Source organism: Hipposideros armiger, unplaced genomic scaffold (genome assembly GCF_001890085.2).
Source record: "Hipposideros armiger isolate ML-2016 unplaced genomic scaffold, ASM189008v1 scaffold_17, whole genome shotgun sequence".
Classification (NCBI taxonomy): Eukaryota; Metazoa; Chordata; class Mammalia; order Chiroptera; family Hipposideridae; genus Hipposideros; species Hipposideros armiger.
Window position 1 is genome coordinate 5,869,873 of NW_017731367.1, and position 21,687 is coordinate 5,891,559.

Here is a 21,687-nt window from a genome sequence, read left to right on the forward strand (position 1 = left end):
GACCCCCCACGTCCCCAGACTTGGGACTGAGTGTGAAGTTGCCGATACTCCTATGGGCGATGTCACTCGGCAGCGGTGTTTAGAGTTTTAGCAAGTGACTTGGTCGGTAAATGTCTGTGAGGACGTGCCGGGCGGTCAGCACTGGGACTCAGCTCTGCCACGGTCATGGTGGCCGTCCAGAGCGGGACCTTCACTGTGAACTGCCCGTGGCTTCCACATCAGCCTTGCTTGTTAAACTCTGGCTGAAGAAAACAGCATTTTATTTAAAAATGTAGTTTTGTTTATGGTATAATACCAGAATTCCAGAAGTGTGTAAAATGTGTATTTCAGAATTTTAGGAAATAATGACTTGTAGTTTTCACCTGTAAGTAATGTATAGCCATAGCTACATGGTAATCCCTCACAGACCCTTCCAGGGAGTAATTATACCAGGCACTGTCACATTCTGTCCTTGCTTTTAAGGAGCTTACTGACCATTAGGAAGGTGAGAGAGAGTGTAGAAATCTCTCATAAGATGATAAAAGTGGTAAATAGAAATAGACAGCGGTCAGTGACAGGAAGCTAGTGGACGGGGACTCAGAGGAGGAAAAGATTCCCTTCTGGGGAGCGGTCGGGCTGTTTAGCTCCTACGGAGAAACAGCTGGCGCTGCCCTCATGTGGGCTGGCCCATCCCAAGGGGTGTTCTAGGCGACGTGGGCGCCTCCGGAACTGTGTTCACAGGTACGGAAACGAGAATGGGCAGCCTGTGTGGCAGACTGGCCAGAGCAACTTCAGTGAGGAATCGGGGCTGGGGCTGGGGACACAGTGAGAACACTCGGATCCCAGGGGCTTGTTGAGCATTTTCACTTCAGCAGTGAGAAGCCATTGAAGATTCTGAACAAGTCCTCACACCCTGAGTAGGGAGAGTGGGAGGGGGAAGGTGTGACCGGGGGCTGTGCAGGCCCCCTGGACTGTCGGGGTTGGCACGTGCCCCGCTCTCTTACTTACTGTATGAGTAGCTGGATATATACACATCCCCCCCGTCTCCCAACCTCCTCTAGGCCTGTGAAAGAGGAAGGGAAAGTCTGATGGTAAAATTAAGTCCCTTGTTAGCCTGAGGCGTGGATGTTGGGGACACCATGTGCCCCATTACTTTACCTGCAGTGACTGCTCCCCATTATATGATAAGCGGAATCATGCCCACCCACCCCCATCGCCAGCGTACAGTTCAGGGGCTGCAACACTTTTTTGTTTGAAGCCAAACCTTTGTCAATGGAAATTGATTTTTTTTTTTTAAGATTTTATTGGGGAATTGCGGGGAGAGAAACAGACAAGTTGCTGTCCTTTTGTTCTTCAGTCTAGTTGTGGAGGACGTCGCTTCACTGGCCCATGTTGGCATTTTCATTGTGCTCTTCCAGATCGATCACCGGCCTCTGGACGGCCACTCACGGCAGCTCTTAGCTCACGCTGGCTGCCGGCCACTCACAGTATCTTATGGATACTTCACTGCAACCTACGCCGTCGCCAGCGACTCACGGCAGCCCAGCTCCAGGTCGAGCTGTTGTTCACCATCTTAGCTGTAGAGGGCGCAGCATCACTGGCCCTCATGTGGGATCCGAACCTGGGCCCTGCTGCTCAGAGCTGGAATCCCAAGCCAGCTCTTAACCAACGCACCACTCTGCCGGCCTGGAAATTGATCTTTATTGGGCTACTACATTAAAACTTTTTTTTGAAATGCAATTTATGAGGATGGGTAAGAATTAGCAATCTGAAAAACAGAAGACAAATTTAATTTGTAAGCAGGCAGGAAAATATGCATTTCAGGTCTTTGTCCATCTGTTCAGCTCCCGGCTGAGACTTTCCACATTATCCTAATCACAAACTGAGAATCCGGGCTTGAAACACGTACTCCCTCAGCTGAGAGGCAGCTCGAGAGGTTTGGATTAAGTACAGATATTTAGAATTTGGGGGCTGTTTTGATGGTTTTGAGAAACAGCCAGGCATACAGGACTTAAAATTCCATACTTTTAAGTTATCTGGACAAGCCTTCTCTCTAGATTACACATCGGAGGGATGTTAAAATGAAAGGGTGGTGAGTTTATGACAGTCTTTTCGGAAAAGCAGTGAGTTTTTTGAGGAGGCAGAGGCCTGGGGAGTTGCTTAACATAAGCTGGTGAACTTGCGACATGAGCCTTGAGGCATCTGAGAGCCGTTGTTACCAGCACGTGAGGCGTCACTTAGGAGCAGTCTCGTTCCCAGTACAGGAAGAAGACAGAACGTGAGAAAGCAAGGAAGGAACAGACTTTTGTGAGAGCTTCCAGGTGCTTCCATTCGCTTCGCCTCATGGCTTCCTCCAGTCGTTCCGTGGTGACTTTCACATTCATATCCTTACACGTCAGGAAGCGAGGGCTCCCAACGGGAAGGTGAAGAACTCGCCCAGTGAGCTTGGCCGGTCCAGACGGTCCGGTCGCCGGAGCTGAGTCTTGTCCAGAGCTGCCCGCCTCACCCCGTGGCCACTTGGTAATAACAAAATGTGTGTAATAGTGTTCCTTCCCTGTGTGACTTCAAGAAACTGCGAGGCAGGATGCGGAATAAACAGGCTAGAAACCACTGGGCCTCAAACACGTGTTTCCTGTATTAGTTGGTGATTTGTAATGATTTTACATTTTTATATTGCAGTTTCTGTCTGGAAATTTTTTATGTTTTATTTTTTTAAGATTTTATTGGGGAATTGAGGGAGGGGAACAGACAAGTTGCTGTCCTTTTGTTCTTCAGTCTAGTTGTGGAGGACGTCGCTTCACTGGCCCATGTTGGTATTATCATTACGCTCTTCCCGGGTGAGGCAGATTGGTCACCGGCTTCTGGACGGCCACTCACAGCGGCTCTTGGCAGCTCACGCTGGTTGCTGGCCACTCACGCAAGCTGCCGGCCACACACGGTAGCTTATGGCAACCCACTGCAGCAGGGGCTGCAGCTTATGCTGTCGCCGGTGGAATCACAGCAGCCCAGCTCCAGGTCGAGCTGTTGTTCACCATCTTAGCTGCAGAGGGCGCAGCATCACTCCCTCATGTGGGATCCGAACTGGGGCCCTGCTGCTCAGAGCTGGCGCCCCAAGCCAGCTCTTAACCAACGCGCCACTTGACCGGCCCTAGAAAATTTCTAAATGATGGGCTGGTCTGATTTCATCAGGAGTAAAACCCCTTGTCCAGCCGGGAAGCTCTGAGAGGCCATCCCCTGCTGTCCGGGCCCTGCCGTCACTGCCCACTCCCCGCTCCCCCAGGCCTGCCCATGTTCTCTGCCTCCTCCAGGCTAAGGGGGTGCAGCTGCTCACTGACAGGCCAGAGAGGATCATGAGCTCACGGCGAGGAGTAGGGGGTGCCACTGTCCCCAGGAGACCATGAGGCATAGTGCTTAATCGATACAGCCTCTTGTAGTTGATCTTTACTTACATAATTCTCCTTAGCACCTCTTCCTACTAGACTCTAGCTCCCCAAAGGACGCGTCTGGGGGTGTCCTAATTATGCTCTGTTTCCAGGGCTCAGAGGGCCTGCCACACACACGCACTACACGCTGTCAGTGGCTGGCACGCTCTCTGCCCCTACACACCTGTGCCATAGCAAATTCAACCACCATGTGCAAATACACAGGTCATGGCGTGTGGGCAGAGAGCCTGCGAGGAAGATCTGAGGGGGTCTGTGTTTCTTTTGGCTCAGGAGACTCGGACAGTTCTCAGCAGGTCAGCCCAACAGGCCTTTGTGCGCCCTCTCGGGGTTCATTTCATTTGTCGTTATCCCATAACTTGTATGGTTTCTGTGCTTCATTAGCTCCTAACACTTACATTATAGTTCCTGCAATTAAAGTGTTATTTAGATTGTGAATCTGAAAAACATTTCATCAGTGAAGTAAATGATGATTTTAGAAAAAAAGCTTTAAAAGAAAGAAAACACCTATTTGGTATCCCCACCCCCACACACACACCCCTGTACTCCAGCAGCTAAAATTCAAAATTCAAAATGTCCTTTGGCTCTTTGGCGTTTTGTAACTGAACTTGACCTGAGAGCCTCAAGCGTGCATTGTCCCTCTCAGTCTTAGAAATTGGCTGGAATGATTTAGTGACATTTCATGAGCTCCTGAAATGTGCTTGGTTCTGTGTCAGATACTGCAGGCTAGAGATGAGGTCGAGTGGCCTTTTAAGAATCTCAGTCTCCCAGGAGACAGAAACAGTGACGAGCCAGCCTGGTGACGGGCAATGGGGATCACCCCGGGTGAGGGGACACTGGAGGAGGAGTAGAGCCTTGGTGCCGCCAGTAGCTCGGCTGCAGTCACACAGTCCCCAGGCCTCGCGTTGCTCCCATGGCATGTCGGTCTTAAGCGGTTGGAGGAAACAGCATTGAAGTAAGAGAAAGGAACCCGGCTTTTCGCTCTCTGATATCAGCTTCCTCCTGGAAGGTTCCGTGTGACATCCCCTCACGTTATTGGTAACATAGCCAATCACATAACACGGCCATGGCCAGCCCCACAGCGGGTAAGGAAGGGCCGTCCGCCATGTTTCCAGAAGGAAGAGAGCCTGAACTGCCTCTCGCCCCTCTCCTCTGTATGCGAGTTATTATACTTGGTAGGAAACTGAGAACACTGGCTGTGCAAAAATAGAATATTGATCACCTGTCATCTCTCCACCCCCAAATGGTCACCATTAACAGACGCTGTACAGTCATACATGCAGGTGGGCTCACACCTTGGTAACGGGGTTCCACATTATATGATGAACATGCTGTCATGTCCGTCACATGGAATCACGTGTTACTAACAAGTTGCAGTCCATTGTATGGTGTGTTGTGGTTTCAAACCAATCGCTCATCATTGGTCACTGGTTGACCAGCTTTTTGATATTATGAGCAAGACTGCCTGTAAAGGGCCAAATATTTTCGGCTTTGTGGATTGTATGTGCTCTCTGTCACATCCTTATTTTAAAAAACAACCTTTTAGAAATGTAAAACCATGCTTAGATCACAGACCAGGCAAACTCAGGCCAGGCCTGCGGGGCTACCGTGGCTGAGCCTGTGATAGGCGGGGCTGTGAGCCGCATCCCCGACCGAGGCGCGTGTGCCTGCCTCTGTCCTGGGGGGCGGTTCTTAGCGGGGGAATTACACGTGTGGAGTCAGTGATGCTGATTCGAAGGCTTTTCATCCATACTGTCGGGTTACCCTCCAGAGAGGTTATGCCACTCGGCGACCTCACCATAAGTGCTGGGAATTCTCTTTTTTCCTGAACCCTCTCCAAAACGGGGTGTTTTCATGGTTTTTTCTTTTGCCATTTTGGGAGGAAATAAATGGCATCTAATTGTCATTTGCACTTTTATTCTTAAGTAGGATGTTAAATATGTTCCCTACGTATTAGCTGTTGGTGTTTTTTTTATGATATGTTGTGTGCTTAGCCCTTTTTTCTGTTGGCGTTTTGTTTTTCTGTTTACAACAATTCTTACATAGAAATTACGTGAAACTTTTCTTTTAATTTTCTCAGCTGTGCTATAAATCCGTTCCTGTTTTCATTTGTCTCTTATTGCTGCTGTTCTGTAAGAGTTTGTGCTTCACCACTGCAGTCATCCTACTTTTCCTTCACAAGTTTTTTATGTTGTGAAATGGTGAAAACAGGCCTTCAGACTCCAGTAGCTCACCCCCATTTCTTCCCAGGACTCGTGGTTCTGCACCGTTTATGTTTATTGCTCTAAAAAATACCTCACCATATTTTTCAAACGGTCAGCGGTTGTCCACTGAAGAACCCCTTTTCCCCACTGATTTCAGCACAGTGTTTGTCATTTACCACAGTCTTTACTGTGTGACAGGGCAGATGGCAGTGCCAGCCCTCAAGGTACAAGGTGGAGCTGGGAATCTCCTGTTTGTCTTACTTTGGGGGTGGGGTCCCAGGGGTCTCCAAAAACATTTCAGTTTGGAAAGTGTGTCAGGATCCGGGTCCACGGTTCTCATGCAGAGGTTTGCTCTCTGTTTTGGGGATCGCAGTTAAGGGGGCCATTGACAAGGGAGGCGTCTGTGTCAGCCTCTAACTACGGAAGGCGTGAAGGGCCAGGAGGCGAGGGCGCAAAGGCCGTCAGACACTGGGAGATGGGAGTGCCCGGCCGGTGACCTGCGTCGGGGACTCCACAGAAAGGAGGGAAATGGAGTCCCGGGGCCCTTCAGATGCCGAGTCGGTGCTTCGTGCCCACTGTCGCGGGGGTAACTACTCAGTTACCCAGAGATTTATACGGCCTGACCTACCTTCCCTCTTTGGCCTGAAGGCCTCGCCGGAAATGAAGATGTCCTAGCATTCTTTCTGTCAAGGACATTCCCATTCGTAGAAAAGCAAATTAGAGCATATTAAATTAACTTCAACTCACTCTGAACCTAACTGTCATCCTCGGACACCTGCATTTGCATAGTCGGATGAAATCATTTTATGGAGCCTCTCAGTGTCATGGTGTTTTGAAATCAGCAAGAAAATTTATGAGAGTGCTGAAAAAGTTTTTGTTTTATACAAATAAAAGATGAAGTTATTGGGATACTAGAGAAAGTACAGGTGAATATTTGGATGGTGAAGATAACAATTTGATTACAAAGGTTTTTTTTCTAAAGCCGCTACACCTCACAATAACATCACAAGTACAAATTAGTGCCAATAATAAACTGGGAACATGTTGCCCTTCTGTGACAAAAGGTTGTCACTTTAATAGCTCTGAGATGATATGTCTGGTGAGATTCTGTGAGACACTTAAGCGGGTCACACCAAGGAGACCCGCCGTGGAAGGAGGACTGGGAAGGGCCCCCTCCTGCAGGTTGGGGCAGGCGGGCGGCCTTCCTGGAGGAGCGGGCCCTTGTGCTGTGTCCGCAGCCAGTGCCCTGGCCTCCTCCCAGGGGTGTTTCCTGCAGATGTGAGCGGAGGCCAGGCATTCACTTAGCAGATGGCAGTAAAAACGGGAAGCAACCCAATCAATGCCCAGTAACAGGGAGCTGGCTTGTTAAGTGCAGCTCTTTCTACCGGGAAATGCAAGAGCTGGAAGCCGTCTGACATGGTGACAAACATAAATGTGGAAAAATAAGAAAAATGAATGTGCCTGCACATGTGTGTGTGGATGGGGTGAGGGGGGTAGAAAAGAGGCTCAAAAAAATGTACTTTAGCGTGATAGAGATTATTTCTGGGTGGGGTTATTTTATACATATAAATATACCTTTCCTTTTGTTTTTGTGGTCTTTTTTTCTTAAATGAATACGGATTGCTTTTATAATAGTGATCTTAAAAGAAGAGCTTTATGCAGACGTGCCTGCTCATAAACGATGCTCATTGCTATCTACTCCTTCTCATCCTCTCTCCCTCCTTTAAATATCAAGTGGACTCAGACTTGCATCTAGGAAAGTAAATGCAGTAGCCTCTTCAGAAACGGGCCATTACTGCGGGGAGCAGTAACTTTGAGCAACGTAGCGCAGAGGCTCCGGGTTGGCCTTGGGGCCTGGAGGGTGCAGGGCCCCCTGGAGTGCAGTGTGGGGCTACTCCATGCCTGGCCCAGCCCCCAGCCCCGCCCGTCAGGCCTTGGGCTTGTAGAGGGTTCTGTTAGGGGCGCAGTGGGCTTTACCGGTGAGGCTGACAGGGTGAGGACTCCTGTGTGGGTGATGCGAGCCGGTATCCGAGGTTGAAGACACTTGGCGAGTCCATCTGAATGCCGAGGAAGCAGTGGACGGGGGACTAGATGCGGTGTGGTTAGGTCTTGGACCGGCGTGATCAGGCGAGCCTGTGATCTCCCTCTCTCTCTCTCTCTCTCTCTCTCTCTCTCTCTCTCTCTCTCTCTCTCTCTCTCTCTCTTTCTGCGTTGCAGCCCCCCAAAGTGAAATGCTTGACCAGGATCTGGCACCCCAACATCACAGAGACAGGCGAAATATGTCTGAGGTGAGTCCCTCTTCTTTCCTGCCCCCTGCATGTGTGGGTGCCAGGCTCTTCACCCTGTTTTCTCCTCGAGGAGATGAGGAGGGTTGGCACCCTGGGCCTTTGGGCTGCACTCTGGGGGCGCAGTGGTCCCGGCCTGCCAGCCTGGGCCACCAGACCTGCGGCCTCCGGCACCCAATGGTGGCCGTGGACGTGTGGTCAGTGCAGCCTGCGCCTGCCCAGGGTGCTCCCTCTGGGGGCCCTTCTGTTCTTTGAAAGGCAGGGTCCCCCAACGTGGCTGATGGAGCTGAGAGGGAAAGATATCCCTGATGAAGTCAGAGGGCGTCTTTGCCTAACAGTTCTCTGCTCTTAGTAAACACCCGTCACCTTTGAAAGGCAGGCAGTGTCCAAACTGACTGCTCCTGGCGTAGCTGCCTTTTTCTTCCGTACAAGTGCAGTCAGCACCCGTTCTCCCATTTCGTTCTGTATGTGGTGCCCCTGTTTCATACCAGCCTTGTTTTTTATAGACAGTTTAAAGTACATTTTAGAAGCGTGTACCTTTTAAAGGCATCTTCCCTTTAAGGATCTGCCTGGTAAGTATGGAAACTTTAAGACTCGTGAGCCTCAGCTTCAGGGCATAAATGGCCCTGGTCCACCTTCTCCCCTGGGCGTTTCACCTGTGCTCACGTCCCCTGCCTCCGGCAGAATTAGGTCCTGAGAGAGAATTCCTCCTGTTGCTTTTGCTGCCTTCTGAGAGATCAAATTACTAGCAAAGTACAACGGGAATTCAGCAGACGGTGGCTTGCTACAAAAGGCGAAGACCTTTGGGGGAAATCAGTGATAGGTTTAGCCACCTTATGATGATAAATACGAAAGAAAACAATATCAGATCAGCTGGGTTACTTCCTTCATGACGCCCTTACCTTCAGCATGAAGGAGTGCGCGGGCGCATTGAGCGTCGGTGCAGACAGGTGGCTCACACTAGGAGCGTGGTGGCAGGGGGCGGCGGGCGCGCTGCGTGCGCTGAGCAGAGCCCCCGCGGGACCTCCTCCAGCAATGCCAGACGGGGTTTGCGCCGGAAGGAAACCGGCTGACACATTTTTCAAAGTATGGAGTAATCATATGATTCTATAATGTGTATTTACAGTTGGTAGAACAGTAATGAAAATGACGCAGGTCCAGCTAAGAAATAGCCCCTCACAGCACCCCCGAAGCCTGTGTGACCTTCCCTGGACGTAGTCCCCCCACCCACAGGGGGGCGCCATCTAGAATTTTGTGTTAATCCGCTTTTATCCTGAAGTTTTGAACAGCTGTGGGACGGAGAGGTGACGCACCTCCCTCGCGGTGCTGAGGCATCACGTGAGTTTAGCATCCATCTGCCGCACAAACGGGAAGCTTTTAAGAGGCACTTGCTCCCATTGTCATTGCTGTCGCCCTCACTTTCCGATTGTTAAGTTGACGACGCTCTCCAGTGCTCTGTTCGAAGCGTGCTTTTGCCCGGCGTGCGGTCTCCATGGCCGGCTGCGATGGGAGGCCCACGTGCTGTAGTAGAAAGGACAGGCGCACGGACGCGAGCAGGTGCCCCGCCGCGCAGGCGGAGAGGCGTTCACACGGCGCAGGCCTCGCGCGGGCAGGCACCCTCGGCGGCGGCCTCGGCAGCCCTGTGCCCTGTGTGGCCAGAGGCTGCTCCCTGCTGACCGCTCTGCCTCTGTGTCTGTTGCAGTTTACTGAGAGAACATTCGATTGACGGCACTGGCTGGGCTCCCACGCGGACGTTAAAGGTAGGCTGCGATGCTGTTGACCACAGCCCTGCCCTGGTGACCAGCCACCTGTGGGGACTGCGATGTCCTGTCTGTCCTGTCCCCACCAGTGGCCAGGTGCACCCCGCTCCCTCCTCCCCCCCGCCAGGGACCGCTGAGCCAAGCGCTCGCCTGGTCAGGGCCGGGCTGGAGGACAGCATCAGGTCATTACTGTCCCCATAGCCCTTTACCATCTGTGCTTTGGGTCGTCGACAGCCTCTTCTTTTCTTGCTGGCCCCCCGCCTGTGAGAGTTGTCTCACCCCTAAAGCTGAGGGGAGCTGCCAGGAATGGGGAGACAGGGAGAAGGGGTAGGTGCGAGTCACACTGCACAGAGGAGGGGTGCCCTGAGGCTGGGGCCCTTTCCTGGGCAGGGAGTGGACAGGGGAGCCACCGGGGCATCTGCAGCAGAGGCCTGAGCTGGTTTCGGTCCCCAGCGCCCACCCGAGGTCCTCACTGCGGCTTCCTCTCAGGGCTTCCCTCATGGCCCCTGGAGGACACAGAGCCTCTTCGTGTTGCCGGGCCTTTTTATCAGTCACAGTCAGCACTTTGGGTAGTGAGCACTTAGTAGACAGCCACTGACTTTGCCATCGTTGGTGACTAAAGGGACGTTTTCAAACAGTCGAAGCCTTTGCCCTGCCTGGTGTTGGGCCAGAACCGCCCAGGAGAGCACTCGCCCAGGCTGGGTTCGCTTCAGCCCGACTCGACACAAAGAATCAGCCCTCTGGACCAGACCCGTCATTCCTGGTGACTTTGTCCTCCCAGGTCAGCCTGTTGGTGAAGCTCTGAGGACTGGCTGGCACGTCATGTGTGCCGTCTTCCCCTCTCCCTCTCCTCCAGTGTAATACTTCCCCACACGTCACCTTGTCAGTCCTGCGTGGGTTATGAAGGTCGTCCTTACTGAAACCACTGAGACGTGTGAGTCTGTGCCAGACGCGCTGACACCAGACAGGCCAGTCACGGAGATGATGCCTGCTGCTGTCCCTCGGGTCACCGGGGAGAGCCTGGCAGGCCTGACAGGCCTGGGCCCTGCCTCCAGAACTGCAGAAACCTGACCTCATCCGTTAGGACCACCCTCGCTCCCGTCCCCCAGCTCTCGGGAGAGGATGGGGGCACATGGCAGCATCACTGCCCCTAGAGGACACTGGGGCCAGAGAGATGGGCGTGGGTCAAAGTGGCCCAGCGGGCGACTTCGCTGGGCCTGGGGCCAGGCCCCGTTCTGTATGTCCACTTCATGGGACCACTGCCATGGCCAGAAAGGACTGTCAGGTGTTGGGTGTCACCACGTAGGCACTTTGGGGGAAGAACAGGGGGGAGGGGCCTGGGGCCTGTCCCAGAGTCGGGGGACACTGTGGTCATGACGGTGGCTCTCACGAGGTGTGGTGTCTGCTGCCATGGGCAGTCTGGCCCGTGCTGCCCACCACGCCTGGACGTGTCTTGGGACTTAGCTTCTGTACCGGCAACCCTTCTACTTGGAAGGAGCTCCCGCCGCCACCCCTCTTCCTGGCAGTGCCCCACGTCCTGTCCTGCCTGGTGCGTCCTCTGGGGACACGTCTGTGGAAGTTCTGACACACCCATCTGTTTGCGCCCCTCCAGACCAAGAGTGATGTTCATCCCAGCTCTGGCCCCAGGCCTGGCTCACACCAAAAGGGTGGACAGACGGATAGAGGGGTGGATGGATGGGGGAAAGCAGAGAGGGGCCATTAACTTGTCAACCAGCAGAGTATCGAATGCAAATGAGAATAGGTCCAAAATAAAACCCGAGCTGACGAAGAGGAAGGCCGAGAAGGAGTCTGTGATGCAGCCACACACGTATCGCACGTTTTCAGTTTTAATGAAAATTTCTGGCCTTTGAATTAAAAAAAAAAGTGAGTCTTCCTTGATTTTTGAAGTCACTAATGCAGCATGAATTAAGTCTCAGTGGGACAGGCGATTAGCTTGTCTAAGATCCCCAAGAGACAGCAGAGGCCGAAACAGCAGGGCTCACCTTCACGGTCACTACCAGAAGTCTGAGCTATGTCTGGTAGTGACAGCTAAGCAGTGGTGGGAGGGCGGGCTCTGTGCACACGCGGCCCGTGGGCCCGGCTGTCTCGGGAGGCAGCCTCTAGTCTCTGGTTTGATGCTCACACCTGGGACCACTCATCTCTGAACTTCCCAGGCTGATGGCATATTGAAGAGCGATTGTTTGGTTTTCTGTCTTGGGAGAAACAAAGCGTGCTGAAGGCAAATACCGACGTGGCACAACGCACATTTCTGTGTATATACGTGGATTAAATGCTGGCGTGCACAGGAGCCTGAAACCTGTTTTCTTCTTTCTTCCTCAGGATGTTGTTTGGGGATTGAACTCTTTGTTTACTGTAAGTATATTGGCCCAAATCCCGAGTTTTCTTTGATTCCCCCGGCTGCTGGTTTTAAACCTCACACTAAGGGGAACACAGGGTAAAGCAGCACCAGGTACATACTGGCCCGTTTTCTGTTGCACTTTGAGTCAGAGGAAGGGTGAGATGGAACTGAAGGGTCTTTGGAATGACACCTGGGGAGGTCACTGGGGAGGTTCAGGGTGGGAGCCAGCATTCCCACCCGGTCCTGCTGGAGCGGCTGCCTCCGCCCTCTGCAGGCAAGCCACAGCCACTGCATTAGCCTCCTTCCTGTGGGCGGCGGGTCCTGTGGCGGGAGCTGGCCCAGCGCCGCTCTGTCCGCTCACCAGCCGTCTTCACTGCCAGGTGGCCTGGTTTGGGTGAAGGACTGTGTGGTCACTGACCTTTAGGCTCTTCATGGACCCAGGACCTTATAGTCGTTCTCGTGTCGGTTATGAGCTGCTAACGAAGTTCACTGTCCCCAGAAAACAGCGGGAAGGGGTGTGGTGAGACGCTCAGAAGGCCCCGCTGAAAGCTGATGCTTGGATTTTGTAATATAGTATTTGTGCCTTTGAGTGTTTACTTTATGATCATAAAAGCTTTAAAAGAAATAAACTTCGGGACCTGTCTTTAGGGAAAATAAAAAGCTTTGCTACTGTTGGTAAAACCTGAGCCCCCTCTGGGAAAGGGAGCCCATCCGCAGCCCACAGGACAGCGGGCTGTTGGAGGGGCAGCGTCCTGCGCAGCTCAGTCCCCTGGGGTGGGGCTGCTGTGCTCCTGTCGCCTGAGGCCACAGTGTTCTTGTCTCTGCAAAATAAAAGCCTCAGAGCCTCAGAATTAGATGCCTAAGTCCCCACCTCCCTTTGCTGTGTCATCTGATGTCACCAGGTGACCTGTAATCCAAGCAGCAAAGCTACACTTCCTGATTTCAGGACCCCCCTCAATCCCCATGGGAAGGCAGTGCCCAAGGGTGCAAGGCCGTCGGACAGTTCTCTCCCAGCCTCAGTTTGGGGCTTTTTCATTTAAGTGAGTGAAGTGTCACTTGTGGGGCTGCAGACAGGCTTACAAAGGCAAAGTTGTTGAGAACAAAATAAAGGAGGGAAACTTAAGGAAAAGGAAATGGGACTTTAATTTAGAAATGCTTGTAACGAGAGTGGGTTTTTTTATTCCCCGGTTATCGAAACAGCATTAAAAATGAGTATGATGGCTGTTCCTCCATTTTCACCCAACTTTGTACGATTCCATAGAAGCAGTACCCCCACTTCTTCCAGTCAAGTTCAGTGCTCTCACGTAAAAGAACTTGAGTTCTTAATAGAATTTCTCAATGCTCCAGCTCATTTGTTACACGGTTTCCTGAATAGATTTCAGTAGCCTGCTTCATAAAATGAAGACCTATGAGAGCAGAAAGGGCGATTCCTTCCATTGTTTCACTGAGTTTCTCTCTTTAAGGATCTTCTGAATTTTGATGACCCACTGAATATTGAAGCTGCAGAACATCACTTGAGGGACAAGGTGAGCTAGTACCAGCAATAGTCTAGGTTGCTGTGTTTGGTAAAAGTGATTTTCATCGCTTGATTAGATAACTACAAAATTTGAAGCAATGTATAAATAATGTGTTATAAGAAATGGGAGTGGTTTCAGTAAAGTGTTTGACCCAAGGTGACACAGACATGTTTTTATTAGATGTGATTGATGTCCTAGAATTTAACACGAGTGATTTAGAACAGGCGACTGCTGCATCACCCCGGCAGTTTAGGGGTCCATAGGGGAGACGGAGCGGCACCGCCCCCTCCATGCCCGCCGGGCCCCAGCAGGCTCCGCGGCCCTTCCTCCCCCGCCCGTGAGCTCGTTCATGCACCTACACACCCGTTTGGCTTGGGCCCAGCATGCTGGGATCGTAGTCATTACTTTAATCTTTAATTCCTTATTTTAAACCGATTTCTCTCCAAGTCGCTGCATAAACTATCGCTCATTCGTTTCAGGAACTGGTCCATATTCCATAAAGTGGTTCTGCGGTGCTTTTTCAGCCATTCTCGTGTTGGTAGGCACTCAGGTTTTTCCCATAGATTTTTTCCCCCAACTACAAACAATAATGCAGTAGGCATCCTTTGTACACACATCCTTACAAAGCCCACCAACAGGCCTGGGTCTGGGCTGGAGCCTGGGCGGGCTCTGTGAGGCGGGGGCGGGGCTCTTAGCGGTTGTTAGCCTCGCCTGGGGCCATGCTGGGTCGTGGACCGCAGAGGGCACGGACTTGGTTCGTCCTAGACCTCACATTTCGTTTCCTAATGGGGATGCCCTGCGAGTTCTCACCCACCCCCAGCAGTCAGCACCTGACTATTGGATTTGCTGACACTGCTCGGAGCAGGTAATGGCCTAAAAGTCACCAGGTTGGCCCTAACTATGGTTAAGAACATCGCTTCTGTTTATGTAAAACCTGTGTGCCAGAGTGGGGGGCGTTTTAAACTGCTGTGTGGCGGTCCCCACAACCCTGAACCAGGAGCAGCAGCCCTGCCTTAGTGGGCCCGAGGGTGGGCAGACGTGCCCCTCAGGGTGGAGAGCCACGCCGCCCAGCCTGTGCCCTGCATGGACCCACCGACCGTTTGACGGGCACCGCAGGGAACAGTGAGGCGTGCACTGGGACTGGATGGTCAGTGGACGCTCCTGGTCGGGCACAGGAGGCCAGCGTCCTGCTGAGCGGGCCGGGTGCCCCTGTGTGAGCCGGCTCTGGTCACGGTCACGCCCTCAACCTGCCCTCACGGCTCCCGCGTCAGCTCAGCTCTCAGCCTCTGGCCACCCTGGATGGCTGTGGGGCCTCGCCAAGCCTTGGCCTGGCCACTGTGCTGGCGAGCCCGAGCCTGCGTGCCCCCGGGCCCGCCTCTTCTGGGACCACTCGTTCTGTGACTCCGCTTGTGGTTGCTGACACTCAGTGTTGTGGTGGTTGGCAGCCCTCGTGGACTAAGCCGTGTCAAGGACCGAACGTGATCATGGCAGGGAGCGCTCTTACAGAGCTGAGGAGGGAGATGCTATAGATTGTCCGAAACGGCGACCGACTTACAGCTCATAAACTTAGCCGGTGAGAGGGACCTAAGGCCCTCTGAACAGGGATGCCTCCGCACGAATTCTGAACCGTGCCTCGCCCCACCCGTGTGCTGATCACGGTTACGGAACTTTCCACTTATTTTGTATTCATTATTCATCCCGAGTTTGACTGGTGGCCTGAGTGCCAGGTGAGGTGCGCAGCGCTCAGGAGAGAGCAGTGGACAGACAGTCCCTTGTCCCTGTGGAGCGTACCCTCTGGTGGGAGGAGGCAAAGCCTGGAAGAGCAGATACCGGGAGGCGGGGCCTGGGAGCCAGGGAGGCCTGGGGGGGGGGCGGGTGCTGTTTATGTGGGCTGCTGGGGAAGGCCTGTCTGATAAGATGTGCCGAGATCTGGTGTGAACCCAGTGGATCTCAGGTGACAGTATCCCAGAGTGACAACAGCCAGTGCAAAGGCCCTGAGGCGGGAATTTGCTCCAGGTGTTCAGGGAAGGGCTCCGAGGCCATGGGATTGGAGCAGGGAGCAGGAGGACAGGGCTGTGTGACACTAGCAGCGACACCGAGTGGCCCTCCCTGGTGCCAGGCTCCATCCCACGTACTCCCCAGAGTGCACATGTTCTGACAACATGAGGGAGGGTCTCCTGGTTTCCTGATTTGCTGCTGAGGAAGATGAGAGACTAGCCAAGAAGGGGCAGAGCTGAAGAGTTGAACCCAGGCGGTCTGGCTCCAGAGTCCGTGGTCTTCACGTGGGGCTGCTCTGTGCCCTCTGGCAGAGCGGAGGGGAGGCAGGAGGCCTGGGGAGGCTCCCTGGAGGCCAGGCCTCCGGGCTTTATCCTGGGTGAGGTGAGGAGAGCAGAGGGGATTAAGGCTGAGCAGAGGCACCTTTGGTCCTGAGGGCAGGACGGGTGGGGTGCCTGTGGGGGCTTCACGACCTGTGAGCTCTGGCTGTGGCCCTTTAGGAGCTGATGGCGCTGGGCCCTGTGAACGGGACCGCGTGAGAGTTTCCGCTAGAGGCGCGCCGTGCTTCTGCGCAGCCCATCTTGGTGACTGGCCGAGCGCCGTGCGAGCCTCTGAGTGCAGTCCTGTGGACAGGTGTGGCTGTGGGGACCGTGACCACACACACTAGGGGGCCTCACCCCCCCATCTGCAAAACCAAGGGCCTTGGGATCCCTTGTGCTCCGAGCTTCTGTGTTTGTCCCCACCCCAGCCCTCCTGGCACCCTGTGCCTCTCACAGTGGGCACCCGGCCTCGTGCCAGCTCCACGGGCCTCTGATACTCCCACCGAGCACCGCGGATCCCTCTTGTCCCTGGGGTGTCGCTCCCTCCTCACTGACTCGCTGCCCCTCTTCTCCCCCAACCCCCGCCCCCGCAGGAGGACTTCCGGAACAAAGTGGAAGACTACATCAAGCATTATGCCAGATGATAGAGGGGAGACTGCAGGGCGCGGACCGTGCGTCGGAAGGGTGTCCAGCCCCCCCAGAGGGCGCCTCCACCCCGGCCCTCGGCCCCCTCAGCCCGCTGGGCCGTCGGAGGAGGAGCCGCCTCTTCACGACCGCCCATTGTAGTCGGGATTCCACATAAACAGCAAGAAAATGTGTCTGGGCTCTAAAGAGTTGTCTGCTTCCCTTAACGCGCTTACTTTGTTGAAACTGTGCTGTACAGGCTGTTGAGATCCGTGAGAAGTTATAATGAACTCAGAATTGGAGCTAGAGTTTGCTTCTGCCCCTTGTCCCCCCAAATCACTTCCCTGCACTCGTGATGCAATGACGTGCTCCGTGCAGCTCGCCGATTGGCGAGAAGAAGCCCGCGACGAACCGTGATTGGACGCAGACTCCCAGCTCCGCCCACGGTTGGTGGTCCTGCCTCGGTGTCGTGAAGCTTCCGGAATGCAGTCGTTCACTGTAGATCTCTTACTGAAACGCATATTTTATTTAATGTAAGTATATTTTGGAACAGATTTGTAATTTGTACAATTTAATGCTTTAATTATTTTTTTCCTATTCTCATTTAGTTTGTATCTTCATTGTATAGAGCAGACAGAAAGATACTGGGTCAAGCAACTATTGAAGAGAAATACAAAGAAAATATGAAAGACACATTATTCTTTCTGTCCAAATGCAGCAAGAACTGGGCTTTTAAACATCAGCTCTTGCTTTCAGGGCCAGACTGGACAAGGAAGTTTTAGAACCCTTTGAAGCTAGAGCTGAATGATTTGAGACAACCAAAGGCAGGGCTCCCTTTCCCGCATGATGCCTGGGGAGCTGGCTGGAGCCAGACCGGCGGGTGCTGGGTGTTGTGCAGGCATCATGAGAGCCGCTGGGCCACGACTTAGCTACTTACCAGAGAGCCAGAGCCTCGTGTCCTGAGAGGCAGGAGCAGTTCCTCCGGAAGCAGCCAGACAGCGCCTGATGCTGCTGCCTGGGCCTGTGGCCTTGAGCTGGCCATGGAGGGCAGGGGCCTGCAGCAGTGCCGAACATGCCAGGTCAGGGGACCGCCCTGCAGAGCAGGGGCCGAGGAGGGGGTGCACTTGCACAGCATTTAGACAGCAGAGCCGGGAACGAGAGGCACAGTGAATGTCCGACGGCCCCACCGTTGCCTGCCCAGCTCTGCACTTCCACTGCCTCCTCAGGCCTCATGAGTCCCAGCTGCCCTCTCCCTGGGCTGCTGTGCTTTTCTTAGTCTCTCGTGTAATCTCCCATTGTGAGATCAGCCCGTCCTAGAGGTCTGCAAAAGAGGACGTAGGCCGTGCTTCCCATCTGTGATCAGGAACTCTGCCCACTGGGCCTGAGGGTGGCCCCTGGCTGATGGGCGCACCTCTGGTACTCAGAGCGGGAAGGGTGAGGCTGCATAAAGGGCCTGGCGGCCTCTGAATGGAGCACGGCCCACCAGGCACAGCAGTACTGCCTCCTGAGGCCTGGCAGAGGCCCTGCCGTTACTGTCCTAATTGGAGCTCTAACCTGTGTCACTGTCCTCTCACGGGAACTCCCCACCTGGGCTCTGGTGCAGACCCGCCCGCATGCCTGAGTTTTGCCCTGCGTCACAGTTCCCTGCCTGATGCCATCACACATCTCACAGCCGGATGAAGGCTACACAGCTAGTGGTCCAGGTGGAGGGGGAGGAAATGGTGCCAACTCCTGCAGTTAAATGAAACGTGCGTCCAGTGTGGGTAAAGGCCTGCCCTCGACCAGACTGAAGGGGTGATACTATTAATTCTGACCCAAAGTATGTGCACAGCAGAAAGATACCTTGCTTTATCAGGGATCAAGTCAGTCTTCAGAAATGACCTTCCCGCAGAGCTGGAGCACCCCTTTCTGTCCAGTGGAAACCCCACCTTAAGGAGCACACCCAGCTCGGCCCGTTACTGTGGGCATCTGGTGGTGGCTGTGGGGCCCTGACTTCCAAGCCCTGTGACATCTTGGGGTCTATTCCCCACTCTCAGGCCAAAGTCACATTTGTGGCTCCGGTCCGTGTGCCCCACCAGCCCGTGATAGGTGATTTCCGATCTGCCAGGGGTGGGGGTGCGGAGCCTCTGGCCGCTGGGGACACAGCTCCTGCACAGCTCTGACGTTACCTGGGGCCCCGGGACTCCAGTACTTGGAATTTGACATGCCAGCTGCGTGGGTTTCAAGCACACTGAGGAGGAAAGCTCCAGGGTAGCTTCTCAGAAGGAAAGGGCTCGTCGCCCCTCTCACCTTCCCCCACACATCCCACCTGCACGTTACCTCCTTTGCCATCCTGGGGAGCCAGGGCGGCCAGCGCTGGTGCTGAGCCCGGTGTGCGGCTGCTGCCCGTCTGCCTGCAGCCCTGGCCCTCCCTGTCATCACTGTGTGGGGTGTTGCACAGTGCAGCAGGCCCCAGGGAGCAGAGGTGTGGATTGTGGTTAACCTCCCGAGACACCCCGCTCGCTCGCCTGCCCTCATCTCCAAGCACTGGGAGCCTTGGAGGGCTGTGTATGTGCTTTTCACCAGCTGCAGCGCAGGCCAGGTCGCTGCTGCGGCGTGAAGCTCCTATAGAAACTGCAGAGGGCTGGCCCCGGCCATTTTTAGCGGCTAAAACACTGCAGTACCGTCTAAAAGCAATGGGTACCTTGGTATTTGCCCGCTTAAATGTTTCTATTCTCCTCCACCCTTAGTTACATTCCTGGGATTTACACACTTACCTGGAAAGATTTCATGGGGTGCAGGAAGCGACATTGTCCTTCCCCATGGCGTGGCCACAGGCAGGCCAGTCTCAGCAGAGTCCCACGCCCTCTCAGACCACCTGACGGCAGAGCCAGCATGCCTTTCTTACGGCTGCAGAAACATGGCACAGCCCTCGTGCTGGGCTTGAGCTCAGCAAAACCCAGGAGGGCACACCCCAGGCAGTGGTGCCCCCAGATGTGTTAAAGGTCTTCAAGGACAACACCCACCAGTTCCCAAGGTTACTCTGTCCCCCACCCACCCTTTAAAGAACTGCGAAAAAAATCATAAATCCCTGTTAATACCAGACTTGTTGCTTTTTTGATGATCAAAAATTTTTTTCATATAAAAATTCCAACAAGATGTCAGCCCCCACTTGCAGTCCATAACCAGACACTTGTTTCCCTGCCAGTGTAGCTGGTTCCAGGATGGTTTTACTTTTCGTCCACTTAAAAATGTTTAGTTTCGGGAAGTCAGGTTTGTTCTAGGTTCATCAATCTTCACAAAGTGTGCCTAGTAAAATGCTAATATACAGTCTTAGTAAAAAATGTTTGCTTTTCCTTTGCCAAAGGAGGACGGGAAATGGGACAGTGCACCTCTCCCTCCCACAGCCCCGCCTCAAAAAGCTCCAGCAGCGTGGAGGGCTAATTCACAGGAACCCATGGCGCCCGCTGAAGTTCTTGCCCTGGGTTTCCATGGGTTAGTGAAATTGATTTATGATTGAAAGAATTGTGGTTTGAGAAAAGTTCTTCATAAGGCCTGTGACGGTGGCATCTGGGGACCTTGCATTCGTTGTTAAGATGTCTAGTCACGTCGAGCTGTGTAAAGAACTGAACTGGAATCTAAAATGTAATCCAGCTCAGGGCACATTCGTTTTTATTGACACAGTCACTGAGCCAGAGCTCATCCAGCAGAGTCACTTGTTTCCAGCTTATGTCAGGGCTGTTTGGAGCAAACCAAGCACACGCCCCGAGTCCCCGGTGCTGCAGAGAGACGGGACAGGCCCGTGCCCGGCGGGCTGGGATAGATAACAGGGGCCCTGACCAGGAGCGGCAGCTGTAGGCAGCCTGGCACCTCACTGAGTCTCCCCATTGAGCTTCTGGTCCACAGCTCCCATCCCAGAATGTTCTTTACCTGCTCTGCTTACCTGTGTCAGGCCTGGTGGCCTCCTCGCTGGCCCGGCAGGACTCGTGTCTCGTATTTTTTGGTGTCAGACTCCTGACCTTCCTCACCACTCAGGCCCTCGTGCGATGTGTAGTGCTGGATGCCGGGAGATTCTCTCTCAAACCAGTCAATCTTACCAAACCTCTCTTTTTAGTTTATTCCGATCCTAGTAGCCCTGTTTACCTGTGTTCGTCCTTCCCCTGACCAGGGTGAGGCTGAGGAGTCATAAGCCAGGTGCATGCTGGGGACAGAGCCTTGTCCCCTATTCCTAAGAGGTTTCAGTCTCAAGTTAGAGTATAAAACCTGATGGGGCAGGAGACAGGTGGAGCCCACTGGGTGCTGTGTGCCTGGCCAGACCAGTAACTGGCTGGTGACAAGCCATCTATGCAGTGAGAGCCGCAGGTGGAGGAAGACCCGGCCATACCGGGTGAGACCAGAGCAAACTGGTGGGCTGGCCGCCTCAGGTCCTCCCACCTTGCTGTCAGAGGGCTTCCCAAAGCACCGTTCACATGCCACGTCCTCCCGTTGCCTCCAGGATAAGCACCCCTGTGTTGGCCTACAGAGCCGCTGTGGCTGGGCCCCTGGCGTCCCTGGCCCCAAAGCAGTGCTTCCATGCCTGGCGCTGGCGCTAAGGTCCACTCACCAAGACACCCGACTTCCCTCTTGGGGTTCCTTTCACTATTCAGTTCACATCATGCTGCCTGCCTCACAGGCAGGACACTTGCTGAGGTGTCCTCGTCTTTCCCAGGCTTCCGGAAGCACCGAGGGTGTGTGTACTGGCTTCTGATGGGTTCCTGCCGTACCCTAGCCATCCTACAACAACTAGGTTATTACAGGAGGATCATTTAGTGTTGAGTAAATGTAGCAGGAGCTGAAGAGCACAAGTGTCCTCACAACAGTCATCTCCGCAGCAGCTGGGCACACTGGCCAGCCCCATGCAATAGCTGAAGATGCCTGCCACCAGCTGACAGGCCAAGTCCAAGCAGTTTGCTCTGCCCTAGTGAATAAAGGGGCTTGTGGGAAAAACTGAAGAAAAATAAAGAATGCCCAGCCGACTTGGCGGATGAGCAAGGCTAATGAAATAGCAACAGGATGGAACTGTAACCATCATAAGTCCACAGCAGGATTCTGTATTTCAGGAAAATGCCAAAGATGAAGGCAAAATACTTACAAAAGCTGGAAGAAGTCATACCAGCAGACTAGCACCAAAAAAAATTTCGAACACAGTCCTCAGGCAGGAGGAATGACCCCAAATGGAAATGTGG

At 53.6% G+C, this 21,687-nt stretch overlaps 1 protein-coding gene across 9 annotated transcripts in view; it reads left to right on the top strand.

The window, feature by feature from the left end:
• The window catches only part of UBE2F (ubiquitin conjugating enzyme E2 F (putative)), a 59,910-nt gene extending 42,734 nt beyond the window's left edge, over positions 1 to 17,176 (top strand). For 8 of the 9 annotated variants that reach the window (XM_019629379.1, XM_019629428.1, XM_019629397.1 and 5 more), the window contains 5 exons: positions 7,841 to 7,911; positions 9,611 to 9,668; positions 12,009 to 12,041; positions 13,491 to 13,553; positions 16,453 to 17,176. In XM_019629379.1, the coding sequence (XP_019484924.1) occupies positions 7,841 to 7,911; positions 9,611 to 9,668; positions 12,009 to 12,041; positions 13,491 to 13,553; positions 16,453 to 16,503 (276 nt within the window). In that variant the 3' untranslated portion in view covers positions 16,504 to 17,176. Of the gene's footprint in view, positions 1 to 2,238; positions 2,500 to 7,840; positions 7,912 to 9,610; positions 9,669 to 12,008; positions 12,042 to 13,490; positions 13,554 to 16,452 lie in introns of those variants that run through there. The other variant, XR_002122429.1, reaches the window with a different exon arrangement.
• Positions 17,177 to 21,687: the final 4,511 nt, after the last annotated feature.